At 30.7% G+C, this 19,461-nt stretch overlaps 1 protein-coding gene across 4 annotated transcripts in view; it reads right to left on the bottom strand.

The window, feature by feature from the left end:
• Positions 1-19,461, bottom strand: part of magu (SPARC related modular calcium binding-like protein magu) — a 38,927-nt gene that overhangs the window by 2,940 nt on the left and 16,526 nt on the right. For 3 of the 4 annotated variants that reach the window (XM_075313819.1, XM_075313821.1, XM_075313820.1), the window contains exons 3-6: positions 2,556-2,712; positions 2,004-2,491; positions 788-902; positions 212-346 (exon numbers count right to left, since the gene is read on the bottom strand). In XM_075313819.1, the coding sequence (XP_075169934.1) occupies positions 212-346; positions 788-902; positions 2,004-2,491; positions 2,556-2,712 (895 nt within the window). The remainder of the gene's footprint in view (positions 1-211; positions 347-787; positions 903-2,003; positions 2,492-2,555; positions 2,713-19,461) is intronic. The other variant, XM_075313822.1, reaches the window with a different exon arrangement.

The following is a 19,461-nucleotide window of genomic DNA, read 5'->3' as shown; positions in this document are numbered from 1 at the left end:
AATTTAAATTATTATAAAATCCCCGAATTAAACATGCCATGCTCGTGAAAACGAGACGATAAAAATTAAGATACAATGGAGAAAATACTTAGAAAAATAGATGTGAAGATAGTTTATAGAGATAGGCGATAGAAGAAAGATCAAAAGTATTGTAACGTAAAGAAGATTGAAAATTAAAAATTATTAATTTATAAACATGCAGAGTACGTACTATATATAGATGGAAGATTGGTGGATGAACCAGATGTATCTTCGAAGTCGTCGAACTCGGTCTCATCATAATCCGAATGTTGACTACTATCATCATCATCAGCGGCATTACTTTCATTTTCTTCATAAGAAGGATCTGGACGTAAACGATTTTGATGATTATTATTGTTATGATGGTGTATGTTGTTGTTGTTAATATGATGGACACTCGTGGTCGTAGTGGCAATGGCTGACGTGTGTTGGTGGGGCGTTTTGGAATTTGTGGATGGTGGTGGAGGCTGATGATGAAAAGCCGTGTTCGAATTTAAGACATTATTGTTTTTGCGATGCTTTGTGTTATTGTTGTAATGTTTTTGGCCCATGTTTAGTAAATGGCCTAACATGTTGATGTTTTTTATGTAAACAAAAAAACGATTAAGCCAATTATTTGCCAATTTCTCCACAATAATATAATTTGCAAAATCATTATCATGCAAATAGTGTAATATTTTAAAAAATTTTAAACTACTCAGTATATATCTTAAAATAGAGAGCATTTACCGTTTTTTGTTTTTGTAAAAATAATAACAATACTTACGGTTTACCCCATCCTTCGAAAGACAATTACTCCATTCCGTCCGCGATAGACGTTCATCGTTGTCAACATCACAGAATTTTCCAAAGGCTCGCCCACATCGCTTAGGTTTAACAGCCTAGAAAAATAGATACGGCCTTTCAGTTTTCAGTCTATAGAAAATTTTGTCAAAATTTTATTTCTATAGAAAATTTTGTCAAACTATTATATCTGTAGAAAATTTTGTCAAAATTTTATTTCTATAGAACTTTTTGTCAAAGTTTTAATTCTATAGAAAATGTTGTCAAAATTTTATTTCTGTAGAAAGTTTTGTTAAAATTTTATTTCTATAGAACTTTTTGTCAAAGTTTTATTTCTATAGAAAATGTTGTCAAAATTTGATTTCTATAGAAAGTTTTGTCAAAATTTGATTTCTATAGAAAGTTTTGTCAAAATTTTATTTCGATAGAAAATTTTTTCAAAATTTTATTTTTATAGAAAATTTTGTCAAAATTTTATTTCTATAGAAAATTTTGTCAAAATTTTATGTCTATAGAAAATTTTGTCAAAATTTTATTTCTATAGTTTTGTCAAAGTTTTACTTCTATAGAAAATTTTGGCAAAATTTTATTTCTATAGAAAATTTTGTCAAAATTGTATTTCTATAGAAAATTTTGTCGAAATTTTATTTCTATAGAAAATTTTGTCGAAATTTTATTTCTATAGAAAATTTTGTCGAAATTTTATTTCTATAGAAAAAATATATATAATATATACAACAAACATTGTTCGCTATTTATTAAACTCGAAAAAGTGAACCACAAAAAAATATTTTTTTCTTCAATCACGAAATTAATTGATGCAATTAATTTTTTATAGTATGAATTATGATTTTTCATCACTATTGTTAGAAGAGCCATTTTAATATTTTATGACATACCAAGAGTAAATTGATTCTTATGAATTATTTGAAGAAATAAAGAAAAACTGAAGACATTGTTATTATGCAAAATTTGGAAAAATTGTCGAAATTCAAAATGGGATAAAATGACAGTTCCGAAGATTAAGACAAAAAAAAAAAAATAAGAGAACAAACATGTTACATGTTCTCCGTGAAAAAGTAACATTATGCTCTTGAAACATGTTTAGGATGATCATATTCCTTCTCTACGTGCAATACGCGGCCTCATTAATGGTTTCCTTTAAATCTAATACAAAATTTCATCCCTAAAATACTTACCCTCTTTACTAGTTTTTTCAATTCACGATATTCACTCTTGTCCAACATTTGATTATGATTAACATCCAAATGAGAAAATTTCCAATTGAGTATAACAACATCATTGGGCGACGGTAGAACTTCCAGCGGCACCTGATTAAGCCTACCCTCACGTTGATATTGTGCTGTGGTACTTCGTATATATTCACTTATGAATACTTGAATGAGATGACTATTGAAAATTGCTCGATCCTCTTGGGCACAAGGACGTTTTTTATTTCCTCCCGAATTACGTGTGGGTGAACGTCGACTAAACTCTCGACATTTCGGTTTACCCGTACGCACCATTGTTTTTTCAATTCGAGTCCCAGTGATATCACTACACCAACAACCACTACCCGAGAGGCATTGTATTAGGGCATAAGTACCATCTAATTTACAGCGTGGAATATATATCGAAGGATTTCTGGAACGATGTTTTAGGGCATATTCCCGGGCCTCATTGCAAGCTATGAAATGAATATGTATTAACGGTTTTTCGAACAATTTTACATATCGATGAAAATCACTTACCTTTACACGCTCCTCGATATTTGAGACTTACTTGGTGACCACTGCATTGTACACGCAATAAATGACATCTTGTGGGATATGTCTGGTCATCGGTACCACATACAGGTCGACTTTTACTTTCGTCGCATTCACCCAATTTGGCAGCGCATTCAGAAATCTAGAAGATATTGATAATTGATAAAAAGGGGGCATTTAAATTAAAGCATACCAAGTCGCTGTTAAAAAATGTCGTAGTATTACAACAGTAGAATTTGTTACATTACAATACGAGAATTTATACTAAGTACCATCGTTCGACAGCCACTGGTTTTATCTTGGTCGAGGCAATTTTCTATAGAAATAAAATTTTGACAAAATTTTCTATAGAAATAAAATGTTGTCAAAATTTTCTATAGAAATAAAATTTTAACAAAATTTTCTATAGAAATAAAATGTTGACAAAATTTTCTATAGAAATAAACTTTTGACAGAATTGTCTATAGAAATGACATTTTGACAAAATTTTCTATAGAAATAAAATTTTGATAAAATTTTCTATAGAAATAAAATTTTGTCAAAATTTTCTATAGAAATAAAATTTTGTCAAAATTTGCTATAGAAATAAAATTTTGACAAAATTTTCTATATAAATAAAATTTTAACAAAATTTTCTATAGAAATAAAATTTTGACAAAATTTTCTATAGAAATAAAATGTTGACAAAATTTTCTATAGAAATACAATTTTGAAAAAATTTTCTAAAGAAATAAAATTTTGACAAAACTTTCTATAGAATTACAATTTTGACAAAATTTTCTATAGAAATAAAATTTTAACAAAATTTTCTATAGAAATAAAATGTTGACAAAATTTTCTATAGAAATAAACTTTTGACAGAATTGTCTATAGAAATGACATTTTGACAAAATTTTCTATAGAAATAAAATTTTGATAAAATTTTCTATAGGAATAAAATTTTTACAAAATTTTCTATAGAAATAAAATTTTTGACAAATTTTTCTATAGGAATAAAATTTTTGACAAAATTTTCTATAGAAATAAAACGATGACAAAATTGTCTATAGAAATAAAATGATGACAAAATTTTCTATAGAAATAAAATTTTGGCAAAATTTTCTATAGAATTACAATTTTGACAAAATTTTCTATAGAAATAAAATTTTGACATAATTTTCTATAGAAATAAAATTTTAACAAAATTTTCTATAGAAATAAAATTCTGACAAAATTTTCTATTGAAATAAAATTTTAACAAAATTTTCTTTCTATAGAAATAAAATGTTGACAAAATTTTCTACAGAAATAAAATTTTGACAGGATTTTCTATAGAAATGACATTTTGACAAAATTTTCGATAGAAATAAATGTTTGGCAAAATTTTCTATAGAAATAAAATTTTTGACAAAATTTTCTATAGAAATAAAATGTTAACAAAATTTTCTATAGAAATAAAATGTTGACAAAATTTTCTATAGAAATACAATTTTGACAAAATTTTCTAAAGAAATAAAATTTTGACAAAATTTTCTATAGAAATAAAAAGTTGACAGAATTTTCTATAGAAATAAATTTTTGACAAAATTTTCTATAGAAATAAAATTTTTGACAAAATTTTCTATAGAAATAAAATTTTTGACAAAATTTTCTATAGAAATAAAATGTTGACAAAATTTTCTATAGAAATAAAATGTTGACAAAATTTTCTATAGAAATACAATTTTGAAAAAATTTTCTAAAGAAATAAAATTTTGACAAAATTTTCTATAGAAATAAAAAGTTGACAGAATTTTCTATAGAAAAAAATTTTTGACAAAATTTTCTATAGAAATAAAATGTTGACAAAATTTTATATGGAAATAAAATTTCGATAGAATTTTCTATAGAAATAAAATTTCGACAAAATTTTCTATACAAATAAAATTTTGACAAATTTTTCTATACAAATAAAATTTTCTACAGAAATAAAATTTTGACAACAATTTCTATAGAAATAAAATTTTGATAGGTCAAAAACTTTTGTTGTTAGCACCTAATTGTTTTTTATATTTTTTTCATAATTTATTATGATTTTAAATCTTGTAATAAATAAATAAATAAATAATAAAATTTTGACAAAGTTTTCTATAGAAATAAATTTTTGACACAATTTTCCATAGAAATAAAATTTTGATAAAATTCTTTATGGAAATAAAATTTTAACAACATTTTCTAAAAAAGTAAAATTTTGACAACATTTTCTATAGAAATAAAAATAAAATTTTGACAAAACTTTCTCTAGAAATAAAAATTTGGCAAAATTTCCAGCCTTCATAAATACTAAATTTTTGTTGAGTTCTGATATTCAAAAAAAGTAGTTTACTTTTCCTTTAAATTTTAAAAGACAATCTTGTACTAATATAATTTCATGGACTGTACTATTTCTTTCGATGTATAGATTCTATTCGAGCAACTGAATACCAAGACTGGTTAGCCGTAAATTTTTTTTTTGTTAGCCCGAAGTAAGTGTGAAATATTGTAAGAGTTGTACCTGTACGCCACTTCATATGCGACAACCAACCAACCAACTATGGGTAGCACATGCGTGCCAATCTCTAAGCATTTGTTTTAAGATAGTGTCGACTTTTTTTCTGTTTAAACAAAATCAATTTATAATGATTTATGAATACAACTTATGACAAAAAAAAAATCAATGAATAGTCAACATAACACAAAATATTTACCAAATCCTTCCAAAATGGATTGTACAGATGAAAATCATTGGTATGAGTCAATAAAAATCAATTTGATATTTTTTATGTGTAATATGATACAGTAGATTCGAAATTGCTTTATAAAAGTGATTTTAAAAAAAGAAAAAAGTTGACTAGATTATGGTGATAGCCATAATAAAAGACAATAAACTCTAGGAAGATGGGAAATTGGCTACTGAGGAGATCGAACCAAACGCGTATACGACAAGTATTGACATAGCATTAAAATGCAAATAAAAAGAAATTAAGTGCACGAAATAAACAGGAGAAAATGTATTTTTTTTTTGTTGTTGCCTAAAATTTAACATTGTTTCAAGAAAATTAAGTTTTTCATTTAAAAAAAAAAAACGAAAAAAAATAAAAAAATTACAAACATTTGGTATGACGCAAGCCAATTTCCTATCTTACTTAAGTTTATTGTCTTTGGTCATAATAAGTTTAGCTGCACTTACGGCCGTTTAGTAAAATTTTTGTAAGCGATAAGAGCTGTTTTATCGACATAATAAATTACAACAAGACTTTGAGAAAACGGTGTAAGGGCCGTTCTGATCGGTTTATAATTTTACACCGATTACCGATTTTCTGGGAAATTCTTTTTGTATTTCTTATGGAAGAAAAATATAAACAATCGATAATAACAGCACACGGCATTTTCGGTAGCAAAAACACCAATGTATTTCTTATAGGTGGTGGAAATTTCGTTGCTGGTGCATACCGGCGCTTCAAAAAAACTATTCAGAAATTCTAGTTTTGAGATCGGTATGCTCCTGTAAGGAAAATTCCGCTACCCATAAGAAATGCCTTGATATTTTTGCTACAGCAAATTTCATGAGACGTTTTTATCGATTGTTTTAATTTTACTATCATAGAAAATACATAGAAAAAATACAAAATTGACATGAAACAGGATTTGCCGCTAGAGCTACATACCGGCTTTAATGTGAAATCATTTTTGAATGGGTTTAACAGTCAATTTCTCACATTCGAGACGAACACTTTTGTTCGACGGGAACGCTGATTTTTCTTCTCATTAAGTGAGTCACATTTTAGTTACCTTGAAATGGAAAGGAAGTTGAGAGAAGAATACGGTGTGGAATTTTTGAGCCGATTCGACGGTGAATTGGAAATGCATGGAAACACAGTGTTATTGGCACACAAATGTAATTTCTGCTAGAGGTGCATATCGGACATTATAATGTAAACAATCGATAACAACGCCCCACAGAATTTTCTGCAGCAAATCTAACAATTTTCCAATTTTTATGGTTAGTGGAAATTTCCTCTAGAGATGCATACCGACCATTAAACTAAAGTACCCAAAAGAACTTTAAACTTAAGACCAATTATCAGAGAAATCACTAAGTGCTTTTGCATTCCAAACACCTTTATGTATCTTGTCATAGTGCAATAATTAAAAATTAGGAAAAGGTTTTCACGCTCTCGTGAATTATTCAATTATGTGATAGATTATTTTATACAATAATAAATAATCTTTTTAATTAATTCAGCACGAGGTTTAATTATAAATCAAAAACGCCCTTTCTGGACATTGCTCAACAAACTATCTGTGGACAGTAGGTAACGGCTCTCTCTTTGAACTTGAAATAATATGCCATCGGAATGTGAAATATTGCATGTTCTACTATGGCAATCAGTGCGCCAGCGACAGCGCCACTATAAATATCTATGCCATTCTAGAGGCAATGTTGTTATTTGTCCTATAAAAACTATGGGGGAATACTATGGTCAAAACGATAGTATATAATTTACGATGTGTGGTATGAAAAGTTAGAAAATTACTGCCAATAAGTCAGTTTTGCCATATGTGAAAATGAGAAAATGGTTGATAACATGGTCCTAATTGAATATTCGCTAGCATAAATAGCCAAGAATTTCTTTGATGTTGGTTAGATTTTTGCTTTTTTAAACTAGGGATGCAAATCAGACTTTTATTAGACACATAATTCATGAAAATATCCTTAGATTAAAAGTCGTATTTACAAAGTTTACGATGTCAACTTTAAGGTCAGTATGCACCGGTAGCGCAAATTTCGTTTGCGGGCCGATAACACACTTTTGCAGTGTATTTCTTATGAGATAAGAATGTAAACAGTCGATAATAACGCCTCAGAGAATTTTCGTTAGCAACTATATAGCAATGCATTTCTTATGGGTAGCTGAAATTTTGGCTGGATACCGGTCTTAACCAAAAACCAGTGATACTTTGTTATCGATTACTTATATTGAGATCCCATAAGAAATACATGACACACTATGTAATTGTGTTAAATTTTATAGAATTTAAAAAGATGACTTTTCAAAGTCGTATAGATAGGTTAAGGTCGGTATGCGACTCTAGCGGAAATTTTCGCTACTCATGAGAAATGTATTGCTATATATTTGCTAACGAAAATTCCGTTATTATCGATTGTTTACATTTTCTCCCATAAGAAATACATGGGAAAACTGCGTTATTGGCACGTAACAGAAATTTTCGTTAGAGCTGCATACCGGACTTCATAAAAATGCCAGTGCTAGAATGCCACAGAAAATCCCAAATTTGATCTCTTCCCGTAAGAAGTATATATGGCAACACTTCGTTATCGACATGTTAACGAATGTAGATAATAATGGTTACAATATATTTATGATGGGAGCAAAATTGTATTTTGCTACCTATGAGACACGTTATGCTAATATGCTATTGGAAACTCAGAAGCATGTTGTTATCGACTGTTTGCCTTATGTTCCAATAAGAACTTCACACAACAGGAATTTTCGTTAGAGCTGCATACCGGCCGGAATGATTTGTCAAATTAGTTAAATAATACGTGTCGGATTCGGATTTCATATTTGCAATGTTTAGCAGCTTTTATTAATTTTCCCAAAATGTTCATACTACACCTATGCAGTCTGGAGACTAAATCCAGTTCTTTTGTTTTTCTATGCACCCAAAAGCCATTTCACATTTGTATCCAGCAGCTGAGAGGCGCCTCTTGGATTCGTATCCATGATTGAGATGTACGACGTATATACATATTCGTTGCAATACATTTCAAACAGATCAAGTGTTAGATAAATATTATGTGCATAGAATTTAATTAAGATTTGTCCCCATCATATCGGTGTTGGTATGACTGCTGCTGACTGTAGGTGTTGTCAAAGCTTAAGATGACTTATCACACAATGCCACAGGAGATGACTTTGATGCTCTAACTGGTTAATTGGTGGGATGCAGTATGGTATGGATGTAGCGAATGCGTGCGTGTGGTGTGCATAAAGATGACAACAACATCATCCGATAAGAGATCAAATCATCAGTAGAAACAGCAGTCTGCACATTCCATCTAATCAAATTCAAGAGAAATGCTTTGCATTCCTTGGCAGGCTATGATGATGAAGCCAAAGACATTAAAGAAATTTTTTGAGTAGGTCTAATGGAATAATTTCCAAGGCGTTGAATGAAATGAAATTATATCCACCTCCTTGGAGCTTTACGGCATGGGGTCAGAGTGGGAATGGAAACTAATTGAGATTGTGTAATGTTAGGTTCGTTTGTTAAACATATTCCAGTGTATATCTTCTTAAATCAGATCAGATGGAAGGTCTTGGAATCATGATTGCCACTCAATCCTAAAATAATCTACCAAAATTTGGAGAAAATTATACCAAAAAACTACCAATCAAAAAAATATTATTTTGCTAAATTTTATTTCTATAGAAAATCTTGTCAAACATTTATTTCTATAGAAAATTGTATTTCTATAGAAAATTTTGTCAACATTTTATTTCTATAGAAAATTTTGTCAAAATTTTATTTCTATAGAAAATTTTGTCAAAATTTTATTTCTATAGAAAATTTTGTCAACATTTTATTTCTATAGAAAATTTTGTCAAAATTGTAGTTTTAAAGAAAATTTTGTCAAAATTTTATTTCTATAGAAAATTTTGTCAACATTTTATTTCTAATGAAAATTTTGTCAACATTTTATTTCTATAAAAAATTTTGTCAAAATTTTATTTCTATAGAAACTTTTGTCAAAATTTTATTTCTGTTATTTCTATTTCTATAAAAAATTTTGTCAAAATTTTATTTCTATAGAAACTTTTGTCAAAATTTTATTTCTATAGAAAATTATGTCAACATTTTATTTCTATAGAAAATTTTGTGAACATTTTATTTCTATAGAAAATTTTGTCAAAATTTTATTTGTATAGAAAATTTTGTCAAAATTTATTTCTATAGAAAATGTTGTCAAAATTTTATTTCTATAGAAAATTTTTGCAAAATTTTATTTCTATAGAAAATTTTGTCAAACATTTATTTCTATAGAAAGTTTTGCCAAAATGTTATTTCTATAGAAAATTTTTTCAAACATTTATTTCTAACGAAAATTTTGTCAAACATTTATTACCATAGAAAATTTTGTAAAAATTTTATTTCTACAGAAAATTTTGTCAAAATTTTATTTCGTTTTGTTTTGTTATTGTTGGCTTTGTTCTTTAATCATTGTTGTTTTTTTTTATTTCAGCTTAAAACCATGCATTGACTAAACTACAAGTGTAGCTTAACCAACAGAGGAAAAGAATGTTTGTCAAATTTATTTGGGGGATTTGGCTTTTCCCAAATAAATTTGACAAACAATCTTTTCCTCTGTTGGTTAAGCTACACTACATGGTTTTAAGCTACAATGCATGGTTTTAAGCTGAAATAAAAAAACAACAACAAAATTTTATTTCTATAGAAAATTTTTGCAAAATTTTATTTCTCTACAATAGCTGATGGCCTTAGCAGCCAATGCTACTTTTCCATTTTCTTTTTTATCATACATTTACTGTATGATTAAAATAAACAATAAATAAATAAATATTTCTCTACAAAAATTTTGTCAAAATTTTATTTCTATAGAAAATTTTGTCAAAATTTTATTTCTATAGAAAATTTTGTCAAAATTTTATTTCTATAGAAAAAAAACACAACAAAAATAAAATAAAATCAAAATATTTCTATAAAAGTTTGTGAAGTATTTCTTAATTGGAGAGGGATATTTAGCAAAATCTACCAAAGCATGAAGAATCTGCCATTTTTGGAAGAATTCTACCAACTGTGGCAACCGTGCTTGGAATACTTGTCAGATACGATCCTATTTTAGTATTTGGGATTTCTTTCATTTGAAAAAAAGAAGAAAAAATTAAAAAAAATCAAACTTTTCTATTAGCTTTCCCGCTTCTAGCTCCATGCAAAGACGCGTCGAACAATAATACTCATATTAATTTCTCTTCAGCCGATACATAAGCACGGTTGCCACTCGTGCCAAAATTTGAAGAAATTTTAACAAAAACCTACCAAATTAATAAAATTCTTTTGTTTCTATAGAAAATTTTATTTTTATTTTTTTTTTTGCAAAATTTTATTTCTGTAGAAAATTTTTGCAAAATTTTATTTCTATAGAAAATTTTGACAAAATTGGATTTTCTATAAAAAATTTAAGTACCTCTTAATTGGAGAGGAACATTTTGCAAAATCTACCAAAACATCAAGATATCTACCAATCTACCAAAGAGTAAAAAATCTAAAATTTTTGTAGGATTCTACCAACTGTAGCAACCGTGTACATAAGGCATGCTATCCTGGCTTCTTACACACAAAGAAAATTTCATTAAAATTGAGCAAATGAAAATTTTTCATTGATACAACGAAACATTTTCATTAAGACAATGAAAATATTCGTTAATAGTACGAAACGTTTCGTTGACTAACAGAAAATTCGTTATAATAACGAAAAATTTTGTTATATCAATAAATTTGTTTCATTGGCTCAATTTTAATGTCACATTTCATTAATATAACGAAACTTTTTCTACCAGTGTATCCTCAATTTATGCCTCTGGATTGTATGTGTTGCACACATACATATTCATACTTCAGATATGTCATTTCAATGATCAGTGATGTCGACCAAGTTGATTGCATTCGTATTTTTTTTTTTTAATTGTCATTTCATGTCTGAATAAGTCTAGACATAGAATGCTGAATGTAGTTGAGTCTACTAAAAAAGCTCCTTGCTTGCTTGACATTAACAGCTAATGTGGTATTATGGACACTTTATCGATTTGTCGAAATTTTCACCTTAATTTTTTGAAAAACCCATAGAAATTGCTGTCATCCACTTTGACAATGATACGCAAGTAAAACCTTGTAATTCTGAGAACAATTTTTTTCTAATCTTACATGTGTCACAGCTATCAAAATATTTGACATTGTCATTTCTTAAGAATAATACTGGTTTCGTGAAAGTCGATTTTCAATGGTAAACTAATATTCTATGTAAGAATTATATATATTTACGTACGAAGAAGAACAAAAGATTCAACTACTCAATGCATATAAATAGCCCAATGAAGTTATGAGATCGTTAGTGGTCAAAAATGTGGGTCCTAAGAGTGCTGCCCATAAAACATGCATCGTCACATTTGCTTACGAAATTGTCGTTAGCACGTTGTTATCGATTTTTACAGTTTCTCCTAGAAAGACAGGGTTTTTACTACTTCAAAGGCAGGTATGTATTTCTATCGAAAATTTCCAATATCCATAAGAAATACATTGCTATAGCTAGGGTAACGAAAATTCTGCAGACGTTATTATCGATTGTGTACATTGTCCCCATAAGAACCCAACGAAAAAATTGGAAGTTTCACAAATTTCTTGTAAAGCGCTTCCCGGAATCCTCTATCAAGTTTCTCACTTCCAATGCTGCCATTTTGGACAAGTATTAGAAAGTACGCAATTAGAATATTTTAAGTTTTTACCAAAAAATAGAAAATAAATGAAAAGAAAAAATAATAATAAAAAAATTACATTTCATCCCCACTGGGATTTGTGCCGTTTGAGTTTTTCACTTTCATGGAAGTTTTTAATTTTTTGTTGATTTTTAATGGGGAAAATATATTTATACAAAAACATATGCCGAAAATAACAAAATCAAAATGATGTATACATAAAAAAATAATTTTTAGAAATATATTTGATAAAAAAAAAATTGCCGTGAGATTTGAACCTCAGGAAGTAGTTAGAATGTCATGCCGTGGTGCCATATTAGGTTCATACCACAAACATTTGAATAGACGCTTTCATGCATCGTGTTCAATGGCCTTTGTGGCTGAAGGTGCCAACAGACCCAGCTTCAACCCCCGGTGGAAGCGAAGATTTGTAATAAATTAATAATAAGAACATAAAAGTGTAACAAAAAATTCTAATAAATGAATTTGGAGAAACAAGTTAATTTTTTTAATTTTTTAAAAAATAAACTTCCAAGGCACATCTTCTAAAGCAATGCAAAGCATCCAAAAATCGAGTACTTCCGTCCTATGATAAGTCCATGTAAAATTCATTATATATGATCAAAGTTTGCACTACCTCCGGATCACAAATTGGGGATCCAAACTACATTTTTAAAAGCTCTTTTTTACTAGGAAGTATATGGAATCACTTCGTTATCGACATATTAACGGAATTTTTTTATTGAATGCAGATAATACTGGTTACAATGTATTATGGGAGCAAAATGGTATTTTGCTCCGTATGAGAAACTTAATGCCACTAGGCTATTGGAAACTCAGAGAGACGTCGTTATCGACTATCGGCATTATGTTCCAATAAGAACTACATGTAAACATTGTGTTATTGTTGTGCTAACGAAATCCAAATACAATAAACTTGAGGAAGATAGGAAATTGGCTTGCGTCATACCAAATGTTGCATTTACCATGTTAGTTCCATACATGTTTGTAATTTTTTTATTTGTTTTTCGTTTTTATGTTTTAAATGAAAAACTTAATTTTCTTAATGAAACAATGTTTTTTATTGTAGGCAACAACTAAAAAATTACATTTTCCCGTTTAAGGAAATTTATTTCGTCTTTTAATTTCTTTTTATTTGCAATTTAATGCAATGTCGTATACGCATTTGGTTCGAGTATTAAACTAACCCGGTAAATTGTTCGATCTCCTCAGTAGCTAATTTCCTATCTGCCTGAAACCCCTGACATGTACATCTAGCATAAACTGAATGCGACATGTATTTATTATGGCAGGAGGAAAGTTTGCTGTGTATTTCATTATCAAAATATGCCGGTTAGGTTTTCTTTTTTTATAATAAATTGAGTTCTTTGTATTCACTAAATGGATAAAAGAACAATCCACGGTCCTTGTATCTGATGCTTATGTACACACATGCAGATACGATAATTGATTAATCGATTATAAGAAATATTACTACATATAAATATGTATGTATCTACCATCTAACCACCCTTCAGTTTCTTCAATATCATTAATATCCATTCCAATATTTGACGCAAATAAAAATAGGCTCACAAGTTCATTGTAACTGCTTGCTGTAAATTGTTCCTTTTGTCCGTATGTTTATTAATTTGATTTCTTTGTTATCTACTATTCGTATATGTTTGCGCATGCGCGGGTCCAATTACACGAAATGTTTATTGTGAGTTGACAGACATGTCTATCTCTCTAAATTTTAACTTAAAGACGCGTGCTCAGCAAAAAGAAGTCAAACTCGAACAAAATGAGGGGAAACCCTAAGTGTTTGCGTTTGCTGCCCGGGGGGTGGGGGGTGCTATAACCAAAATACAATTGTTATTCATGTAATGTAATGTTATCCATAGTCTATCTTACATATTTGTCTATATGTACATATGTCTGTTTGCCCGAACGTCAATTCGTCCATTATACAAACAATTGAGCTTACTGACGTTGTATCCGTTACATATGTAACTCACTCATACAGAGAGTATTAAGAAAACAAGAGGACGAAAATTTCTCTTCTACAAAAACAATAAATGTCTACCGTATAGATGTCGCACAATGCCTGCAGCTTTGGTATAACCGACGTTGCTGTCGAAGCGCTGTTTTGATAAATTCTTTATTAAGGCATCGGCAGTTATAATTTCAAATTGTCTGCCAAAAAGTTTAATAGAATGAAAAGATTTATATAAAAGAACATTTGTTACTACAAAGTAGGTTCTAAATCCTATTTTTCTTACGTTTCATAAGGCCGGCAGAGAACTGAACTGGGTGACGCCGACGCAAACAGTATGATATTTGAGAGAAGCGCCGACAAAAACTTCATGACATTAGATAAATTTCCTTATGACTGCCACCCATAGACATTATAATACATATATGATCCACTATTCTCTTATCATAAATGTTCTAATTTTGTGTAAAATTGGCAAACTACAAAAAGCAAAACGAAAGAGATTGTAAGCGTGCTCTTATTTTTCTCGTTTATTCTTAATTTTCGGAACTGTCAAACGTAGTTTGACACCCATGGCTCATCTATATGTATTATAATGTCTATGCTGCACCTACTGTCGCAGTTTCGCTTGACAGTTTCGTTCTCTTGTTTTCTTAACCCTTAACCCTGGACAGTCATCCTTCGTCAAAATGACTACGCGTAATTTAATTTTCGATTTAAAATGCATTTTAGCCCATTGGGAAATGATAAATTTAAGTTATACTAATTCAACAATTTTATGATTTTTTGTTTTATACTAATTAAAAACAAATTGAATAAGAAAATAAACTCAATTTTGGTTGCCATTTTTGCTGACGGTGTAAATTATAGCGTCTTGAAAAAAGCCGTAGTCAAAATGACGAAGGATGACGTTTTTGTAAAAAAATAAGGATGACTTTCCAGGGTTAATACTCTCTGACTCATACAAAGATAATTGAGAAGAAGATGCAGTCTTGTCATAGCAAAACTGAAGCACCAGAGGACTCTGCCAACAAAATATCATAAAGTTTGCGTCGACGTGTCTCTCAAATGTACTGCCATTTGCGTCGGAAAATATCATAACATTAGCGTTTTTCATAAATTTCTGAATAAAAACCCACAAAAGCAATACCAAAACGATTGTAGAAAATTAAAATAAAACGTATGTATATTTTAAAGCGAATATTCATTATGGTTTTATGTGAATATTGCCGTTTTAAATTTTTCTTGGGCAGAGCTGCTTTGGAAAAAATTGACAAATAAAACAATTTTTTCTCATAGCCCTCTACACCTTGACATTTGTTTTCTCTTTATAAGAGCACAATGCTTAATCTTGTTATACTCAATTATCTTTGGACTCATACATATGTGGAGTTGCCAGATAGATTTGATGGGCGATAACATGACCACAGTTAATAGAGTTGCTCCCTTGACATATTTTTATTGTAAAACAAAGAGATTCGATTTTTTCCAGATAAAAAAAAACTTTGTATCACATAAATTTTAATTTCATTTAATTAACTTCATTTATTTTCAGTGTTGACTATTTATGGCCAAATATTTTTTTACATTAAGAATAATTAAAATATTATGCTAAGTTTAATGAAAATTCTTTACAATAAAATTTGTAAAAGAAATTCGTCCTATTCAACATCAAGTTTTTATGTCGACAAATGAAAGTTATCTAATCATAATTGTTTTGAATGCAAAAAGCATAAAAGGATTACAACATAATAACAATAAATTATAGTCCAACAAATGTTATACGAATTGTGTGAATCTCTTCTCTCCAATCATCCTACCTAGGAATTATGTGCACATAATCTCATGTAGGAATTTCATAGGGAACAGTCGCAACCGAAAAATTGATATACGGCCGTGAAAATTATAAAAGAGAAAAAAAGAAAACAAAATAAAAAGAATAAGCCCAAGAATTCTAGTTGCTTTTGGGAGAGTTTTGAGAGACGAGAAGTGTAAATCCCAAGAAAACACTTCAATATTCCAGGTATCGAAAGTGTGTCCCACCATCCAGCAGCCCAAATCATCTGACAACTGACTACAAATTGTCTGCAAGCGTTGGTTGAATTGTGTGGCGAGCTGTCTCAGCTTATTGTGGATTGCATTAGTGCGCGACGATCGGCGGACCCATCATCACAGCAGCAAATAAGAATTCTTCGACTCGTCGTCGAACACCTGAATGTTTTATGGATAAAATATGGAAACTGCAGAGTGTGGGGGTAACACATGACAAGGCACACAGATGCCGCAATGTATTCAGTGCTCCTTCATCATTCGTTTTATATATATTTTTTCTTCCTTTAAGTGCTGCTTTAATAAAATAGTGGTTTATAAATAAGACGAAAAAACAAAACAAAAAAGAATTAAAATAGCACGAAAAAATTGCAAAGCATACTTTATATGATGTTCTTATGTCCATTTAACCAACATGACATTTTTTGTATGCCAAAGCAAAAAGCAGCGATGGTAGAATTAATACCAAAAGGATGGGCCGACAAAGTTCAATCGATGGAAGAGGCAAAGTCAGGCCAGCGCAACAAGGTGCAAGTACTACTTTTTCGTTTTTGGGATTGGATGGGATTCTCCTCTACCTCCTACCAAACTACTTTTATTCAGATATAGGGTGATTCAACCCTAATGAGCAGCATGCTTAGATATCTAAACATCATATAAAAGTACAAATTTAATTACTCTGAACAAAATATTAACTTGAGCCCGGTATGCACCCCAAGGAAAATTTCGCAACCCCTAAGATGACGATTCTTAAAAACAAAATCGATGTTCTGCGATAACTAACATAAAACGCCGAGTTTTTGAACCTAGATATTCGCTCTACAACCTCGAATTGGTATATCAAAAACTCGTCCATTTGGGACCAACTGGGTACTTCACGATGAATTTTAGGAGACTGTTCCCATTGCGCTACGCTTTCCTCTGGAGGTTTCGTAGAAACCAGATCTATTAGCATGGGATACTAAGTTTCGAAGCTAGAATTTATGGAGCCCAATATGTAAAGACAGTGTTTCACTGTGGTATGTGTTTTTTGAAAAGATTCTCCATTTAACTCATATTGAACTTTTGAAGCTACGTATTCGCTCTACAACCTCGAATTGGTTGATCACAACTCGTTCATTTAGGACCAACTGGGTATTTCGCGATGAGATTTAAGAGACTGTCCCCATTGCACTATGCTTTCCTCTGGAGTTTCATAGAATCCATGTTTCGAAGCTAGCGTTTATGTTAGGGAGCCCAATGTGCAAAGACAGTCTTCTACTGGAATGTATTCTTTGCAGAGATTCGCTAATTTTCACTGTTACTACAGGAATATGGAATAATATTGGTTAATATCAGTTGGTTATAAACCAAAACCCGTTTATTCTCATAACGACGTTTTAAAGCGTTCCATGCTAAATTGAAATTCTTGTCGCGCTACCTTTGTTTGCATTTTTTAAATGGTAGAGCTTCGGGGGGTTGACATATACATCGATGAACATATCATCCGTCATAACTGCCCTTGGGTTATTGTGTGTCACACGGGAGCTGTTGTAATTCCTTTCAGAAAATAGAGTTAACCGAGTTTTTATGGTGAAGACGTTCTTTTAGATTTACATACGTATGACCAGTTTCTCAATCTCCCATTAGTACTTAACCGGTGATTTTCATAATAAGCTCAATTACAAGGGACTTCCTTTTTATAGACGAGTCCGAACGGCATTTCACATTGCTGTGAGATCACTTAGAGAAGCTTCGAAACACTCAGAAATATCACCAGCATTGCTGAGTTGGGAACATGTTGGTGTTCGGTCAAAACTGGAATTCAGCCCATGACCCTTCACATATAAAGCGGACATATTACCAAGCATAGGGTATTGCTGGACTTATGCCACAAATATGCTTAGTTTAAAGTTTTCACTTCAACTTCATTCCCAGTTTTGCTGAGTTAGACTGTTCCTTAAATAAATGGAAAAAAACACTTGCATTAGACTGTGATTCAAGAGTAACATCGTGAACAATGTTTGGGCCACTTTTTAGAATTCCTATGCATGTGTATGTATGTATTTACATATATGCATTTGTGGATGGATGATATTATTGAATATCTTGAACCCTTTTCCCATAACACAAAACTGCCTCCTCCTTTTTCTGTCTGTCCCATTCAGATTGGTGTGAGAACCTTTTTGAGAAAAAAAAAATTTAAAAAAAAAACTTCAAATGTTCAATGTTCTTCACGTGCGGAGTATATTACTTTTAAACAAACATCGCTTAGCTGTTGCTGTTGGAAGTATAGTGTGATGCGATCAATATTAAGGGGAATAAATAAACCTTTATGATTATTAATTATTTCAATCGTATTAGTGGCGGCACCCGGGATTAACACAGAATTCTTGGATGACGTTTCGAAGCGATTTGCAAGCTTGATACTATGAAAAACATCGAATTGGAACATGAGGCAAAATATGTTACTCTTGAACTATGAAAGCGTTTTTAAACATTGATGAAGGATCACAAAGATATGTTCCACTCGATGTCTATGAGAAAGTGGACAGAATCTGTTTCTAGATGGAGGGCCTGCTAAAGGTTAACTTTGAAAGCAAAAACAGACAAGACCATAGACCGTGGATGATAATTGGTTACTCAGGGAAAACAGTAAATGAAAGGGTCGAAGGTAAGAGTCAGGGTTCTTTTTCATCAATTCTGTTTAAGGCAGAACATCTTCGAATCTAGGGTGCGTTTGCTTTTGGATTGCTCTAGGTGTAGTTGTTTTGCAGCTACCTCGTAGGTTTGTAAGCTGTTGAGATTTTGGTATTTGCCACGAGAGATGTGGAGATTTATTTTTAAACAAGGCCCCCTTTTGACTCACATAATGGATTCCAACTCTTTATCTTGAAGAATATTCCTATATGGCGACGATGAGCTCTTCATTTGCTTGATATTGGCGCAACAGCGAGTGAGTTCTTTCTGTTTGAAAAGAAAGCACGGGGCAAATCAGGAGAATGTGGACGATGAAGTAGTTGTTCATATTCCAATTCGACGAATTTGAACATAACGAGATGGGATCTAGAGCACGGTGTGTTATCATGGTGAAAGATCACATTCTACATCACCAAATGGGCATGGGTTACTCATCTACAGGTATTCAATGTTGGTCACACCTTGTGAAATGGGAACTATCACATTTCCGGCTGATAGCACCGCAGGCCGTATAACTACGGGTTTTCCCGATCCTGGCTGGGGTAAGACTCTCGGGGCCGGGTTCAGTGAAGGTTATCTTTACTGAGTAGTTCAAAGAGATTTCCTTAACAGTAGATTTTGTGGTAAAGGCAGTGAGGAGGTGGATATTGCA

The sequence above is a fragment of the Haematobia irritans genome, chromosome 5 (genome assembly GCF_050003625.1).
Source record: "Haematobia irritans isolate KBUSLIRL chromosome 5, ASM5000362v1, whole genome shotgun sequence".
Classification (NCBI taxonomy): Eukaryota; Metazoa; Arthropoda; class Insecta; order Diptera; family Muscidae; genus Haematobia; species Haematobia irritans.
This window is presented reverse-complemented; position numbering and strand designations above follow the sequence as displayed.